The 14,921-nt window shown below is 43.0% G+C and overlaps 1 protein-coding gene and 1 long non-coding RNA gene across 8 annotated transcripts in view; one reads left to right on the top strand and one right to left on the bottom strand.

The window, feature by feature from the left end:
• The window catches only part of LOC309667022, a 398,987-nt gene that overhangs the window by 47,514 nt on the left and 336,552 nt on the right, over positions 1-14,921 (bottom strand). The gene's annotated exons all lie outside the window — the stretch shown is intronic.
• Positions 1-14,921, top strand: part of TIAM2 (TIAM Rac1 associated GEF 2) — a 262,449-nt gene that overhangs the window by 148,777 nt on the left and 98,751 nt on the right. For all 7 annotated transcript variants that reach the window (XM_082474392.1, XM_082474395.1, XM_082474389.1 and 4 more), the window contains 3 exons: positions 3,684-3,794; positions 7,172-8,332; positions 13,747-14,182. In XM_082474392.1, coding sequence (XP_082330518.1) covers positions 7,178-8,332; positions 13,747-14,182 — 1,591 coding nt within the window. In that variant the 5' untranslated portion in view covers positions 3,684-3,794; positions 7,172-7,177. The remainder of the gene's footprint in view (positions 1-3,683; positions 3,795-7,171; positions 8,333-13,746; positions 14,183-14,921) is intronic.

Raw genomic sequence — 14,921 nt, 5'->3', positions numbered from 1 at the left:
TTAACATATGCACAGTACTATATATAAAATAGATAACAAGGATCTACTGTACAGCACAGGGAACTATACTCAATATTTTGTAATAAAGTATAAGGGAAAAGAATCTGAAAAAGAATGTATGTGTGAGATATATATATACATATAAATACATATATATATATAAAACTGAATCATATGCATATGACTCACTTTGCTGCACACCTGAAACTAACACAACACTGTAAATCAACTATACTTCAATTTAAAAAAAAAAAGGAAAAAACATCCATTCTTGTTTGTGATTTTAGCTTAAAAAGCTACATAGCATATTCATGAGATTGGGGATTGGAAGGGAATGTAAAAAACAAAAGACAAGGGTTGTTTTTAGGTTCAGGAGATTGTGATCAATTTTTTAAAATTCCAATATTTTATTATTATTATTCAATAAATAAAAAATAATTGTAAAAAAAGTGTATACACAGCATAGAGTATTTGTGAAGTACACACAGTCTTAGCACCCTTTCATTTATTCTTGAGTAACGTCACTTAAATTTTCTCTGGGTCAACTGTGGGCCTTGTTGTACATTAGTGTACCTGATATGTATTAATTACTGCAGGTTAGTGTACCCAGTGTGCATGCTTTTTTCTATTGGGGGCTTTTAGCTATTTCTTTTCTTTTTAAAAAATTTCACAGGAAATCTGTCATTTTGATATTGTCAGCCTGCTTTCTATCAATAAAATTTTTTTTTTAACTTGACTACCATAAAATTCCCTTAGTAAAAGAGTTCAGAGAGTCAGGGTTGCAGAAAACCTGACCTGTTTATTCTCTTGCTTTCAGACAAAAAATCACAGCTGAAGCATGACAGATAAATAGCAGTTCAATTTGCCAAACTCCTCAGGGACAGATCTAAAGTTTCCCTCAGAGATTACCCTTCTCTGTCAATAAATTCCTTATAAATATTAGATAAATTCTTCTTGCTGCAGTTTAAGGCTGTTTTCCTTTTGTGGGATTGATTGACTAGGGATGTTGAACAGCTGGTCAGCACCGTGCACATGTCACATTGCACGTTGTATCCGCCTCTCGGCTTTTCTCCAGGCAGTACTGTGTTAATTATTGAGACATCGCCTCATGGATTAATAACATCAGTCTTTCAGCCAGATCCTGTTGGGATGATTCCTGCTCTTGGTTTGTGCCCAGATCAACCTTCTAACAGGTGAAGTTGCTTTCATTCAATTCAACAGGTGTTTATTAAATGCTTCTGTGAGCCCCGAAGTTGCAGGCCTTATGGACAGCGCCTCAGAAAGGACAGGGTTCAGGGCTATGTGTTTTAAAATAGGACATGAAATTTAAAATTAAGCTATTTAACTTCAAAAGGAGTAAGACAAGTTGAGGTTACAATCTGCTGCTGCGGCATAAACTTCCAACCCTGAGCCATTCTGCGCCTTTGAACCCCTGTCTTTGTGTGTCCTTGAGCGGCTGACCCAGCGGGACCCTCTCTCAGTGGCAGCTTTATGCCGCTGGGTTGGGGGCCTCGAGCCAGTGCTGTGTGAGCTCGTCTTTGGGCACGTGATCCTGGGATCAGAAGGGCCTGACAAAGAGCCGCCCAGGAGACTTTTCACCTGTGGGTCATCACCAGACCTTGGTCTTGATGAAAGTACACAAGCACAAAGGCTCACGCCCATCAGCTTATTGTGTGAGGTCTCAGACCCGGCAGCTGGGAGCTTCTCTGGCCACTTTTAGTTCCTATGTTAAAAGAGTGTAGCTGAGAAAAGACAGACAACTCAGGTTTTGAAGTTTCAAAAGGTGGGGTTCTTGTGTTCTAGCTCCCGTGTCAGAGGTATCACGGGGGCCACTTTTTAGTGGCAGCTCAACCAGTGGCTCTCCTGCCTTTTAGATGTTTGGGAGAGCTGCTCACGGGAAGGTGTGGTCAGTAATGTAGTAGGTACCATTTCAGACCTAGTTAGTTAGATGCTGGCCTCAGTCTTTATAAAGACTGTTAGATCTCCTGCTGATGCCTAAGTGGGAAATCTTTGACATTTAAAAACTTTTTTGTCAATTTAAAATGTCTGTGTGTGGATTGTCCCAGATAGGCTTGTGTCTTTGGCCTCATTGGACATACTTAGGTCCCGTGCCAGTGCTTCACGAACTTTAAAAGTCAACATCGAACCCTCCAAAGAAGCTATACAAGTGGCTAATAAACCATGAAAAAATGCTCAACATCACTAATCATTAGGGAAATGCACATCAAAACCACAGTAAGATATCATCTCATACTGTAGGATGGCCACTATATAAAACAAACAAATAGAAAATCACAAGTATTGGTGAAGATGTAAAGAAATTAGAAGTCTGTGAACTATTGGTGGGAATGTAAAATGGTGCCGCTGCTATGGAAAACAGTATGGTGGCGCCTTGAAAAATGAAAAATAGGATTACCATATGATCCAGCAATTCCATTTCTGGGTATATAACCAAAGGAAGTAAAAGCAGAGTATTGAAGAGATATTTGTATACCTATGTTCATAGCAGCATTATTCACAATGGCCAAGAGGTAGAAAGCGGTCTCTGGGTATCCATTTACAGATGAATGGATAAACAAATTGTGTACACATACAATGGAATATTATTCAGCCTTAAAAAGGAAGGAAATTCTGATGCATGCTGCAACACAGATGAGCCTCGAAGACGTTATGCTAAATGAAATAAGCCAGTCACAAACAACAAATCCTGTATTATTCCACTTACAGAATGTACCTAGAGCTATCAAATTCATAGAGACAGAAAACAGAATGGTTGTTACAAGGGGCTGGGGAGATGGGGGAGAGGGTGAGGTGGGGAGTTGTTTAATGTACGGAGATTTAGTTTTGCGAGATGAAAAGCATTCTGGAGATGGATTGCATAATGATGTGAACGTGTTTCACATTACTGCCTGTACACTTGAAATTGGTTCAGATGGTAAATGTTACATGTGTTGTACCACAATTACAAATAAAATTTTTTTTAAGAGGAAAAAAAGTCACTAGTGGCCCCTCACTGCTCTGCTCGCTCTGTCTGTGGCGGAAATAAAGGCTTTGTGTCCGGCAGTGAGCACAGCCAGATGGCAGCACCCCAAGCCCCCCCTCTTTCCCTCAAAGGTGGGCTTCCTGCCTGTAGCCTTGCGCAGTGAGACCCAAAAAGGTGCTGGGGAAAACCTTTTCATCTCATCGACCGGGTCCGCCTCTCTGACACGCATTATTTTAGCCAAGGGCTGTTTCCCTGTGACTCTACATTTTGGGTTGTGTTTTTGCTGCTTCATCAAATGGGGAACAGGGACCCGTTCTCGCCACACCAGGAAGATGCTTCTACGAGTTGTTTTCCTAGCGGTGGTGACAGATGAGCCATGACTCAGGGCAGCACTTTCACCTGCTCTCCCCTGAAACAAAGGCGTACATTTGAATGCAGACTGTGTGGAGTGAAAGGCCTTTGCAAGGTGGGGGGGAGGGATGGGGGGAGGGGGGAGGGGGGAAGAGTGGGGGAGGGGTTGGTCCTGGCTTCCTTCACATCTTCCAAACAACCCCGATGGATCGCGCCGCTCACAGACATTCCATTTATTATTTTGACAGGGATTCTGGGCACCTGTTGTTTCTTCAGGTAATTTACATGAAACCTTCGTTTAATGGGTGTAAAAGGCTTGACAGAGTTTACTCCTATTTCTGTTTTTCAGGATCATTTCATGGACTCACTCCTCTCACTTGCTAACCATGCTGCCTCACTCCCAGGACCCTGTCAAGTCGACTGACCATTAATCTCCCTCAGCGCACAAACCAGACTGCAGGTAAGTCCTGCTCCTGGGAGCTGCGGTTCATGTCTAGTTGCAAGACTGTGATTTAGGGGATTAGTAAAGGTTTAATTATTTGTTCCCATTATTTGCGTTTTAAACTGCGTTTGATAATTGCCACCAAAGAAACGTCAGCCCTTTTGAATTTTGTGGCTGTACATTCTTAGGAACAAAAGAGTTAAAATGAAAAACCTACTACATATATGTGGAAACATGACTGGAAGCATCACCTCCAACTTGCCTCAAACAGTGGTGTACTGGTTAGAATAAAAAACTGAGGGTGGGGTGCGGGGGAAGGTTTGGATCAAGTTTAACCTTGAATTTGGCTTAACTAATAGACTCCTTAAGCAAATTGGGGTTTTAAAGGGAATTGAAAGAATCTAACAGTTTTTTTCTTTTATTTTTTTTATTTTTTTTAAATTGCTTTACAATGGTATGTTAGTTTCTGCTTTATTAACAAAGTGAATCAGCTATACATATACATATATCCCCATATCCCCTCCCTCTTGCGTCTCCCTCCCACCCTCCCTATCCCACCCCTCTAGGTGGTCACAAAGCACCAAGCTGATCTCCCTGTGCTATGCGGCTGCTTCCCACTAGCTAGCTATTTTACATTTGGTAGTGTATATATGTCCATGACACTCTCTCACTTCGTCCCAGCTTACCCTTCCCCCTCCCCGGTCCTCAAGTCCAATCTCTACGTCTGCGTCTTTATTCCTGTCCTGCCCGTAGGTTCTTCAGAACCTTTTTTTTTTTTTTTTAGAGTCCATATATATGTGTTAGCATACAGTATTTGTTTTTCTCTTTCTGACTTACTTCACTCTGTATGACAGACTCTAGGTCCATCCACCTCACTACAAATAACTCAATATCATTTCTTTTTATGGCTGAGTAATATTCCATTGTATATATGTGCCACATCTTCTTTATCCATTCATCTGTTGATGGACACTTAGGTTGCTTCCATGTCCTGGCTATTGTAAATAGAGCTGCAGTGAACATTGTGGTACATGACTCTTTTTGAATTATGGATTTCTCAGGGTATATGCCCAGTAGTGGGATTGCTGGGTCGTATGGTAGCTCTATTTTTAGTTTTTTAAGGAACCTCCATACTGTTCTCCATAGTGGTTGTATTAATTTACATTCCCACCAACAGCGCAAGAGGGTTCCCTTTTCTCCACACCCTCTCCAGCATTTATTGTTTGTAGACTTTTTGATGATGGTCATTCTGACTGGTGTGAGGTGATACCTCACTGTAGTTTTGATTTGCATTTCTCTAATGATTAGTGATGTTGAGCATCCTTTCATGTGTTTGTTGGCAATCTGTATATCTTCTTTGGAGAAATGTCTGCTTAGGTCTTCTGCCCATTTTTGGATTGGGTTGTTCGTTTTTTTTGATATTGAGCTGCATGAGCTGCTTGTATATTTTGGAGATTAATCCTTACTCGGTTGCTTCGTTGGCAAATAGTTTCTCCCATTCTAAGGGTTGTCTTTTCGTCTTGTTTATAGTTTCTTTTGCTGTGCAAAAGTTTTAAGTTTTATTAGGTCCCATTTGTTTATTTTTGTTTTTATTTCCATTTCTCTAGGAAGTGGGTCAAAAAGGATCTTGCTGTGATTTATGTCAGAGTGTTCTGCCTATGTTTTCCTCTAAGAGTTTTATAGTGTCTGGCCTTACATTTAGGTCTTTAATCCATTTTGAATTTATTTTTGTGTATGGTGCTAGGGAGTGTTCTAATTTCATTCTTTTACATGTAGCTGTCCAGTTTTCCCAGTACCACTTATTGAAGAGGCTGTCTTTTCTCCAATGTCTATTCTTGCCTCCTTTATCAAAGATAAAGTGACCATAGGTGCATGGGTTTATTTCTGGGCTTTCTATCCTGTTCCATTGATCTATATTTCTGATTCTGTGCCAGTACCAGACTGTCTTGATTACTGTAGCTTTGTAGTATAGTCTGAAGTCAGGGAGTCTGATTCCTCCAACTCCATTTTTTGTTCTCAAGATTGCTTTGGCTATTCAGGGTCTTTTGTGTTTCCATACAAATTGTGAAATTTTTTCTTCTAGTTCTGTGAAAAACGCCATTGGTTGCTTGATAGGGATTGCATTGAATCTGTAGATTGCTTTGGGTAGTATGGTCATTTTGACAATGTTGATTCTTCCAATCCAAGAACATGGTATATCTCTCCATCTGTTTGTATCATCTTTAATTTCTTTAATCAGTCTCTTATAGTTTTCCGTATACAGGTCTTTTGTCTTCTTAGGTAGGTTTATTCCTAGGTATTTTATTCTTTTTTGTTGCAATGGTAAATGGGAGTGTTCCCTTAATTTCTCTTTCAGATTTTTCATCATTAGTGTATAGGAATGCAAGAGATTTCTGTGCATTAATTTTGTATCCTGCAACTTTACCAGATTCATTGATTAGCTCTAGTAGTTTTCTGGTAGCATCTTTAGGATTCTCTATGTATAGTATCATGTCATCTGCAAACAGTGACAGTTTTACTTCTTTCCGATTTGGATTCCTTTTGTTTCTTTTTCTTCTCTGATTGCTGTGGCTAAAACTTCCAAAACTACGTTGAATCATAGTGGTGAGAGTGGGTTTTTTTTCTTTTAATACTCACATTCTAACAAGTCAGCTTCAGACTTTTTTCTATTATCAGGTTCTAAAGTGAGAACCCTTAAAGTCTTTAGAAAAGCTCTAGAGATGTTTCATTAAAATGTTTTTCTGTCCCAAATGAGAGCTTGTATTTTCCTCCCCTTTTTTCCATCTCAGTTTAGTTGTTGAGAACTTCTACTCCTTATCCTTTTCGATATCCTACTCTGTGTGGTACATGAAAGCTCCAACATAGTATGGTACCCAGAGTCATGTTATTACAAATGTGATCATTTTTCAGCAGTAATCACTTATACTGGGGTATGGTATGAGCTCTTCCAGTAGCTTATATATAATGAAAATATATCTGTGTGGTCACTGAAAAATCATTACATTGGAGCGACAGAGTAAAGATATTTTCACCTCATTTTTCTCTTCAAGAATCATTGGTTCAAAACCTCCCAATACCAAGCTTATAGGAGGTCTCTGCCTTAAGCTGATTCCTATGCCTGTTCAGTTTCTGAATTAACATCAGACAACAGATTGTGTGCTTAAAATCACTAGCACAGGAGCGGGCAGTACTGTTTATCTGGCTGATGACATGCATTTTAGGAGGAGAACCAATTCCGTAAGTCACTCTTGTCCCTACGTCTCTGAGTTGTGTCAGGTTCAGAAAGAAGTTGCTTGGTTCCTTTGTCATGTGAAGAACGTATTTTTAGAAAGTTCTGTCATAGTGGAAGGTAATTTAGGTCGTGACTCTTACTGCTGCTACTGTTCTTAATTTAGGTTAAAATGGGGAACTCCGAGAGTCAGTACACCCTTCAAGGATCTAAAAATCATAGCAATACTATTACTGGTGCTAAGCAAAAGCCTTGCTCCCTGAAAATCCGTGGCCTTCATGCAAAGGATGACAAGTCATTGCACGGATGGGGTCACGGAAGCAGCGGAGCCGGGTACAAGTCCAGGTCGCTGGCCCGAAGCTGCCTTTCTCACTTCAAGAGCAATCAGCCTTATGCATCCCGACCGGGTGGCCCCTCGTGCAAAGTCTCCAAAGGCAGTGCCTACTCCAAGCACAGGACAAATGCCTCGGGATCGGATTTCCAGGGCAACGATGCTGCTTTCTCCCCCGAGAACGGCTTCCACTACGTCGGGCACCCACCGGCGGATAACCACGCGGCCTCAAGGGACTGCAATGGGCACCTTCTCAACTGCTACGGCAGGGACGAGAGCGTCGCGTCCACCCCTCCCGGCGAGGACCGCAAGAGCCCCAGGGTGCTTATCAAGACGCTGGGCAAGCTGGACGGCTGCCTCCGGGTGGAATTCCACAGCGGCGGCCCGCACAGCGCCGCGGCCCCGGGGGCCTCGGGCGGCCCCGTGCAGCTGCTGCGCTACTCGGCCGGCTCCCCGCCCAGCCCGCGCGCCTCCCCCGCCGCCGCCGCGCGCCCGCGCTCCAGCAAGGGCAGCTCGCTCAGCTCCGAGTCCTCCTGGTACGACTCGCCCTGGGGCCCGGCCGGCGAGGTCAGCGAGGCCGAGGGCTCCTTCGCGGCGCCCGGCACACCGGAGCCCGAGCCCGAGCCCGGCCTCCACGCCGGCTTCCCGCCCAGGGGCGCTCCAAAGCCTTTCAGCCAAAGCGCCTCCCTCTCGTCCCTCCGGGAACCCTACCCGGACGCCACCCTGGGGAGCCTGGGCCCCGCGGCCCTGCGGCTCTCCGACGACTACATGGGCCCGCGCGCCAGCCTCAGCGCCCGCGTCTCCTTCGCCTCCGACATGGACGTGCCGGCCCGCGTGCAGCGCGGGGAGCCCGGGCAGTTCGCATCCTTCACCCTTCCCTGCCGCAAGTCCAGGGCCCTGGGCGAGGAGCCGTCCAAGAAGGACACCCTGAAAGCCAGGATGCGCCGCATCAGCGACTGGACGGGAAGCCTCTCCAGAAAGAAAAGAAGACTCCAGGTGAGTCAGGCTTGGAGCGCCAGGAAAGGTGCTCTTCGGTTTTCTATCTGCAAAATGGGGAAGTTAGCAGAAGCTACTGCAGAGCGTGTCCTGAGGCTTAAATGAGCTCGTGAGAGGGAGGAGTTTAGCCTAAGACATGGCACATCTTGTTTGCAGGGGTGTGTGTGTGTGTGTGTGTGTGTTTTCTTGTTTTCCTTTTGCTTCAGATGTGCATTTTCACTCTTAACCCTCGACTTCAGTCTCCCGGATTCTGTCCAGTCTCGTCCCCCGGACTCTGGTATGAACCCCACAGGCCGCATCCCAAGACCTGGCCAAACGGTTCTTAGAAAGGACAGTGTTGGAGAGACTTCCCCCAATGAATTGGTTATCTGAGTATTTTGCTAGAGCTCATTCTTAAAGCCTAAATAGAAAGGAAGAGAGAGAGAGATCGTTGTCATTTTTGGATGAGTAGCCTTGCTGAGCTCGATATTACTTTGGAGGAATTAAAATTCCTGTTGTTCAGTTGGTACATCGGGAGAAAAAATGTGGGTGATCTATCTATATGTATAATCTCACCACCTCCTCACGGGGGCAGCTAACAGTTTTGAAAACATCTTGACCTAAGTACATGGAATAGCAAAAGTATGATGATGTTGAGAAAATAAGAATCATGATGACAGTAATCCTTGTAATGGCATATCAAGTTTGAACGGGGGAAACAAAATGACTTCGACATCAGGAAGGAAAGTAATAGTTTGCCTTCTTAGGTAACGAGATTTCTAGGTTTTCAGTTGCTTGCTCTTTGTTTGTTTTTACTTTTAATTATTTATAGAAGGGAGAAAGTGTTTTTTTTTTTTTAAACTCAATATAAGTCAGATTGTTAAAGGAAATTTGAATGACCAGTTTGTCTCTAGTAGAATTGCATTTAAACCATCCTAGATAGATATATACTTATAAAATTACATAGAGCTTTAGGGATAGAAGATAACTTCCCTGAGCAGATTGTTTCAGATCTATAAAATTTACCATTAGTTATTTCCTTCTTATGTATAAGGCCCATGCCCCCCTGCCCCCAAATTGTACTTTGTGCCCTTTTCTTCTCCTCCTCTACACAGAGACGAAGAATAGATGATTGTTCTCCTATTACAGAACTCTTCATACCCCTGAATGTAGTCATTTGCTCCCTCCTTACTTGTTACTTCTTCATGCTAAACTGCTAAGTGCTGTAGTAGAGATTTCATTGACCTTTTTTTCTCAGCTGCCGTTTCCCAAACAACTGACAGCAGTCAAGCATAATTGGAGAGAGAACTCCTACTTTCTGGGGAGCTGCAGTCCCACACAGACAGCTTTCCCGTCTGTTTGATGCAAGTGTTGTGTTGTCGACTAGTGTTCAGCTCTCATCTGCTGCGGCCCTTAAGCCTGTTCGTCCACATCTCTTATTTGCATGTTTCTCATCTGTGCTTGTGGCCTGGCTTACGCCCGGCTCTGCTGTGTCTCATTCCGTTTCCATTCAGGTCCAAAGCAGACCCTTTGCCACTGTGAACTGACCACATTCTGCCCCATGCAGGACCTTGCTGCCCAGCCACCCTGGGAAGTGAACCTCCTTCAAGTCTGTATCATCCAAAGATTTAACTGGATGATCTGTAAGCCTGTGAAGTTAAGAACAGACTGGTTACAATCAAAGAATCTGAATTTGAAAGCTAGAAAGGACTCCCCCTCATTTTAAAATGAAGAAACTAATGTTCAAGGAGTTTGAAGACACATGGCTCGTTAGGGGAGAAGCCAGGGCCAAAGCCACTTCTGCTAAAGCTCAAAGGTGTGCCTTTTCCACCTAGCCACATGGCCAAGGTACTGTTGATAGCCACTAGTAATTACTTGGGGGTTACTGAATATTAAGATAATAAACTATCTTGTAGTTTTGAAAAGTGGCCTATGAAGGCAGCTTTTGAGTTTTGCTTGTGTCAGATTTTGATAATTTATAAAGGTGAGCAAAATGTACTTTTTTGGTAAGTATGCCACTTCCATTGGCTATGCCTTTGCTTTTTTGTTTTTTGTTTTTTTGTTTTGTTTGGCTGCACCATACAGCTTCTGGGATCTCAGTTCCCTGACCAGGGATTGAACCCGAATCACCGGGCCACCAGGGAACTCTGGCCTTTGTTTTTCTTTTACAATTGAACGTGAAGACAAAGCTTGGATCCTTAAAAAATGTAGTCGGTGCATAGGAGCAAAGTTTGTGACAGTATACTAGAGTAAGGACCAAATGCTTATCCTCTTACACACACAGACTTCTGTATGCCAGCAGGGCTTAGCCTTGGAAAATCTTCCTATGATGGGTAGACATATTTGTTTTGACTTTTTAGAAAAAAGTGATGTAAAAAGAGCAGTTCTTTTTTTTATAGGGCTTTCAACCACTCGGGGAGTTAGAGCCTGAAAGCAGATTAATCAGTGGAAAAACTTACATAGCTGAGAAAGAATATCACACTATTCAAAGCTAGAGGGAGGGGGAGGGAACACACATGTGCTGGAGAAGAGCATGTGTTTGATGCTGGTAAACTATTCATATTAATGCAGCTTTGCTGAGACCTGTGAGGCCTTGCTCCTGTCCTGGGTAGACTTTCCATTTCAGTCAGGGTGGGCTAGGTTATGCGGAGGTAACAAAAAGCCCTCAATTCTCTGAGGTTTAGCACAAGCAAAGTCTATGTCTCGTTGAAGCTGCATTGTTCTCTGGTCTGCATTGTTCCTCTCTGGGACCCCAGGTCCACAGAGCAGTTACCATCTGGCACACCGCAAGCCTCTGTGGCAGAGGGAGAAAGAACCGTGTGTTGGCTTTTGAAGCGCCCACTCAGGGGTGACGCATTTCACTTCTGTTTGCATTTATTGGCCAAAGTAAGTCACATGGCCTTGCCTAACTCCAAGGGAGGGGGGTGGGGAGTAGGAAATGGTCCTGCCGTGTACCCTAGGGGAGGACCAGATATATTTGAGGGGTAGCAGTGACTACTACTGCAGAGTTTCTTACAGAGGAGATTCAGGACACAGAGACTCCGGCTTTCTGACCATCTTAATTTTAGGCTGTCACTGCCCTTTGAGGGCTACATAGTCACAGGGAATTCCTGCAGAGGACCAGTGGCCGTTACTGTGAAAAGGACAGTAGCATATGAAGAATGACGTGGTAAGTTTGGTACTTTTTCCTAGAGAGTGAGGAATAGTGATAAGAGTTTTCCTTTAGCTCCAAAGGAATTTAGTGATATCTCTTGAATTCCTCTCTACTCTTTGCTGTAATGCTCTTGTCATCGTTATGTTATCCATTGTTTACGATTATCCAGTAGGGGTGGAAATGGAAATCAGACTTCTTTATGTACATGTCTAGCATAGCACCTTAGTTTCACACCCATAATGCAGTGATCAGGAAATCCAGCTGAGACTATTTAGGAACTGTCCTCCCTCCCTCCCTCCCTCCCTCCCTCCCTCCCTTCCCTCCTTCCTTCCTATTAGCCTGAAAATGAGTCACTAGCTATTAGGATTCTAGATAGGATGCTTTACAAATTTATTAGAGACCAGGAAAGTTCATGTCTGTGTATAAGAATCAGTTATGGATGCTAAAATGCGATCTCTCTCCATTTGTCAAGGAGGAAATTTTGTCTTGCTTTGCTCCAGTTGAACATTTAAAAGTTAGCGCTGTGACTTAAGTCTCCCTCTTATGAGAAACAATGTCAGGAGTGCTAACAGGTTACACTTAAGTTTGCCACTTGATGCTTTTCTCTGGCAGGGCTCCACTTGGTTTGAAACACCCCATTATAGCTCTAGCTGGGTACCAGAGGCAATCCCAGTGTTTTGGGGCTGTGAGTCAGAGAGTCCTATTTATAGCTGAAATAATGTCAATACTAGCTAAATGAGAAGTATTCCTTCATCTCCTAAGAACTTTTGAAGAGCAACAAAGTGACAATTGAAAAGGAAAAAAAAATCTTAAACTATTTTGAAAGTTTCCTGTCCAAGTGACTCACTGCAGCTGGCTTATTTGCTCTGTTCTTGCATAAGCATCAGTGTATAAATAAATCTGACTATGGGGCATAGTATAAACAGAGCGGAAGATAATATTTTCATTAGTAATAGCTATGTTTGGGGCTCAGTTGCTTGTAGCTCTTGGGTATTTAGAAGCACTTTTCTGTTGATGATTTTCCTGCAAAAGATAGCAACTAATTGCGACTTGATTTCTGGATGAAGTTTCTGAAAAGAAAACCCCTCCACACAGGGGAATATTCAAAATAAGGTCTTTAGTCAATGGTCCTTGATCCTGTTTTCCCTCCTTTTTATTTTAATGGAGAAGGAAAACCCGCTAGCCTCTGAGTAGATGAGTAGCGTCTCTCTGCAGAGTTGCCTTAATCTAAGCTGTAAGTTTGCAATATCAGTGTCTTTTAAGTCATAAATTAGCTCACTTTCTGCTGAAAAATTTCCTTACTGCTATTGACCAATGAATGGCCTCTATGCAAGTTATTCTTCTTGAATGTCTAGACTTCTAATCTAGACGTGAGAGGAAACCTTTGTGTTTTCATCTCTGTACACGGCCAATTCACTGTTCAGTGCATGTTGTCCTCAGGGGGGCAGCGGTTATTAGAATAAATATTAATTTTATTTAGAACTGCCTGTGTCTGATTTTGTGGCAGAATAAATATTAAAGAATCATGCTTTGGTATTCCCAGTGCTTAAAATAAAATAGGTGTTCAAATAAAACAATGTGAATGAATTAATAGTACATTCCTTTCATGAAAGAATTCCCAAAGTAAAAAATATTTGTTACGAAGTAAAAGCTGCAGTTGCTAACCACTACCCTTTGTGGTTAAGGAACCCCAGGTGCGTGGTTTTCACTATCCAAAGAAGGAAACTACGATTTTAGAGATCTCAATCTCTAGACCTTGGAAGGGGGTGAGAAACTGAGACACTGTTCACTGTGGGGAGAGGAAGAAAAGTTTGTATGAAACCACACCCTCCTTGATCCTGGAACTAGTGTTTTTCTAATTTAGCTTAAAAATGATCCAGAAGAAAAACAAGACTGCAAGAACATGAACTCTTTCCCGGAAGATACTGATTCACAATTAGCAAAGAAGTATCAGTCCAGAAATCTTCGCTAGTGTGTTTTGAATATGCTAGTTCATTTTTTGATGGTAACTGTAGGTTAGATTTAGGATAGTCAGGGTTATTTGGTTTACATTTTTTAAGCATTGATTCCACAGGCTATACGTTGGGTTGAGCAATACTGTTTCTATAATTCTTTCTGATTTGCAGACTTGATGATTAAAGATGCATTAAAAAAAAAAAAAGAATCTTGCTTTGCAGCAGTAGTATTAGCAAACCACACTCTTAACACGTATGCCGTATTGGGGAAGGGGTGCTTTGGTCATATGTAACCTCTGATGGGCGGTCATCTATGTTGCTCACAGGAGCCGAGATCCAAGGAGGGCAGTGACTACTTTGACAGTCGCTCGGATGGGCTGAATGTGGACATGCAGGGGCCCTCCCAGGCATCTGCATCCCTGTGGTCAGGGGGCTCGGCTCAGATCCTGTCCCACAGAAGCGAATCCGCTCACGCGATCGGCAGCGATCCGCTCCAACAGAACATTTACGAGAATTTCATGCGAGAGCTGGAAATGAGCAGGACCAACACGGAGAACCTCGAAACGTCCTCAGAGACCGCCGAATCCAGCAGCGATTCGCTCAGCTCTTTGGAGCAACTGGACCTGCTCTTTGAGAAGGAACAGGGGGTGGTGCGCAAAGCCGGCTGGCTCTTCTTCAAACCCCTCGTCACTCTGCAGAAGGAAAGGAAGCTGGAGCTGGTGGCTCGGAGGAAATGGAAACAGTACTGGGTGACACTTAAAGGTAAGTGATCGTCACCACCCAGAGAGCCCCTGGGGTCCTTTCCTCCGCTGTCCTCTTTCCTAGGAAGTGTCAGTGAGTGCAGTGTTGACCTGAGTTCACGTGAAGGCATCTGATCCAGAATCTACCAGCCTCCTTTCCTACAAATACCTTCTCAAACCTGTATAATATGGCTCACTTAACATTCGTATACATTATTCATTCTCATAAGTAATGATTGAATTTAATAACTATTGCTCATTATCTTATAGGTATTTCTGTACCATTCTTTAATACTTTTCCTGCATCTGGGGGGGGTGGGAGGGGAGCCCCAAATAAGTTACCAAACGTAGTTTAGTTATTTGGAATATAGATCATGAATTTCTGTGCATGTTCAAAACTCCAAAGAGGTATCCTTCCCAGCTTGTACAACTAAGAATTTCATCTGCATTATTTGATTTGTGTCACCTCGCCTTTATGAACTGAGAGTCTTAATTGTCGTCACCAACAAATGCTTTTTCTTTTTCTTTTTTTGATGCAGAGGAAATAGGAGAAAGCATTTGCTTTGTTAAGTCGATCAAGTTTTCTCACAAGCATTGCTATTTAAAAATTATAATCGCCTCGCTCATTGTGGATGGATAGATTATTTGAAGTGATCTAAGGCTCTGAGTCAGCATCATGTTGATTTATACAGATGTGCGCACAGAGCAGCCCCACAGCCTCTGGCATTTCTTCACAGCTGTCCTGTGACTCATTGTCAGCG

This window comes from Balaenoptera physalus (genome assembly GCF_965194825.1).
Source record: "Balaenoptera physalus genome assembly, chromosome: 9".
In the NCBI taxonomy this organism is placed as follows: Eukaryota; Metazoa; Chordata; class Mammalia; order Artiodactyla; family Balaenopteridae; genus Balaenoptera; species Balaenoptera physalus.
This window is presented reverse-complemented; position numbering and strand designations above follow the sequence as displayed.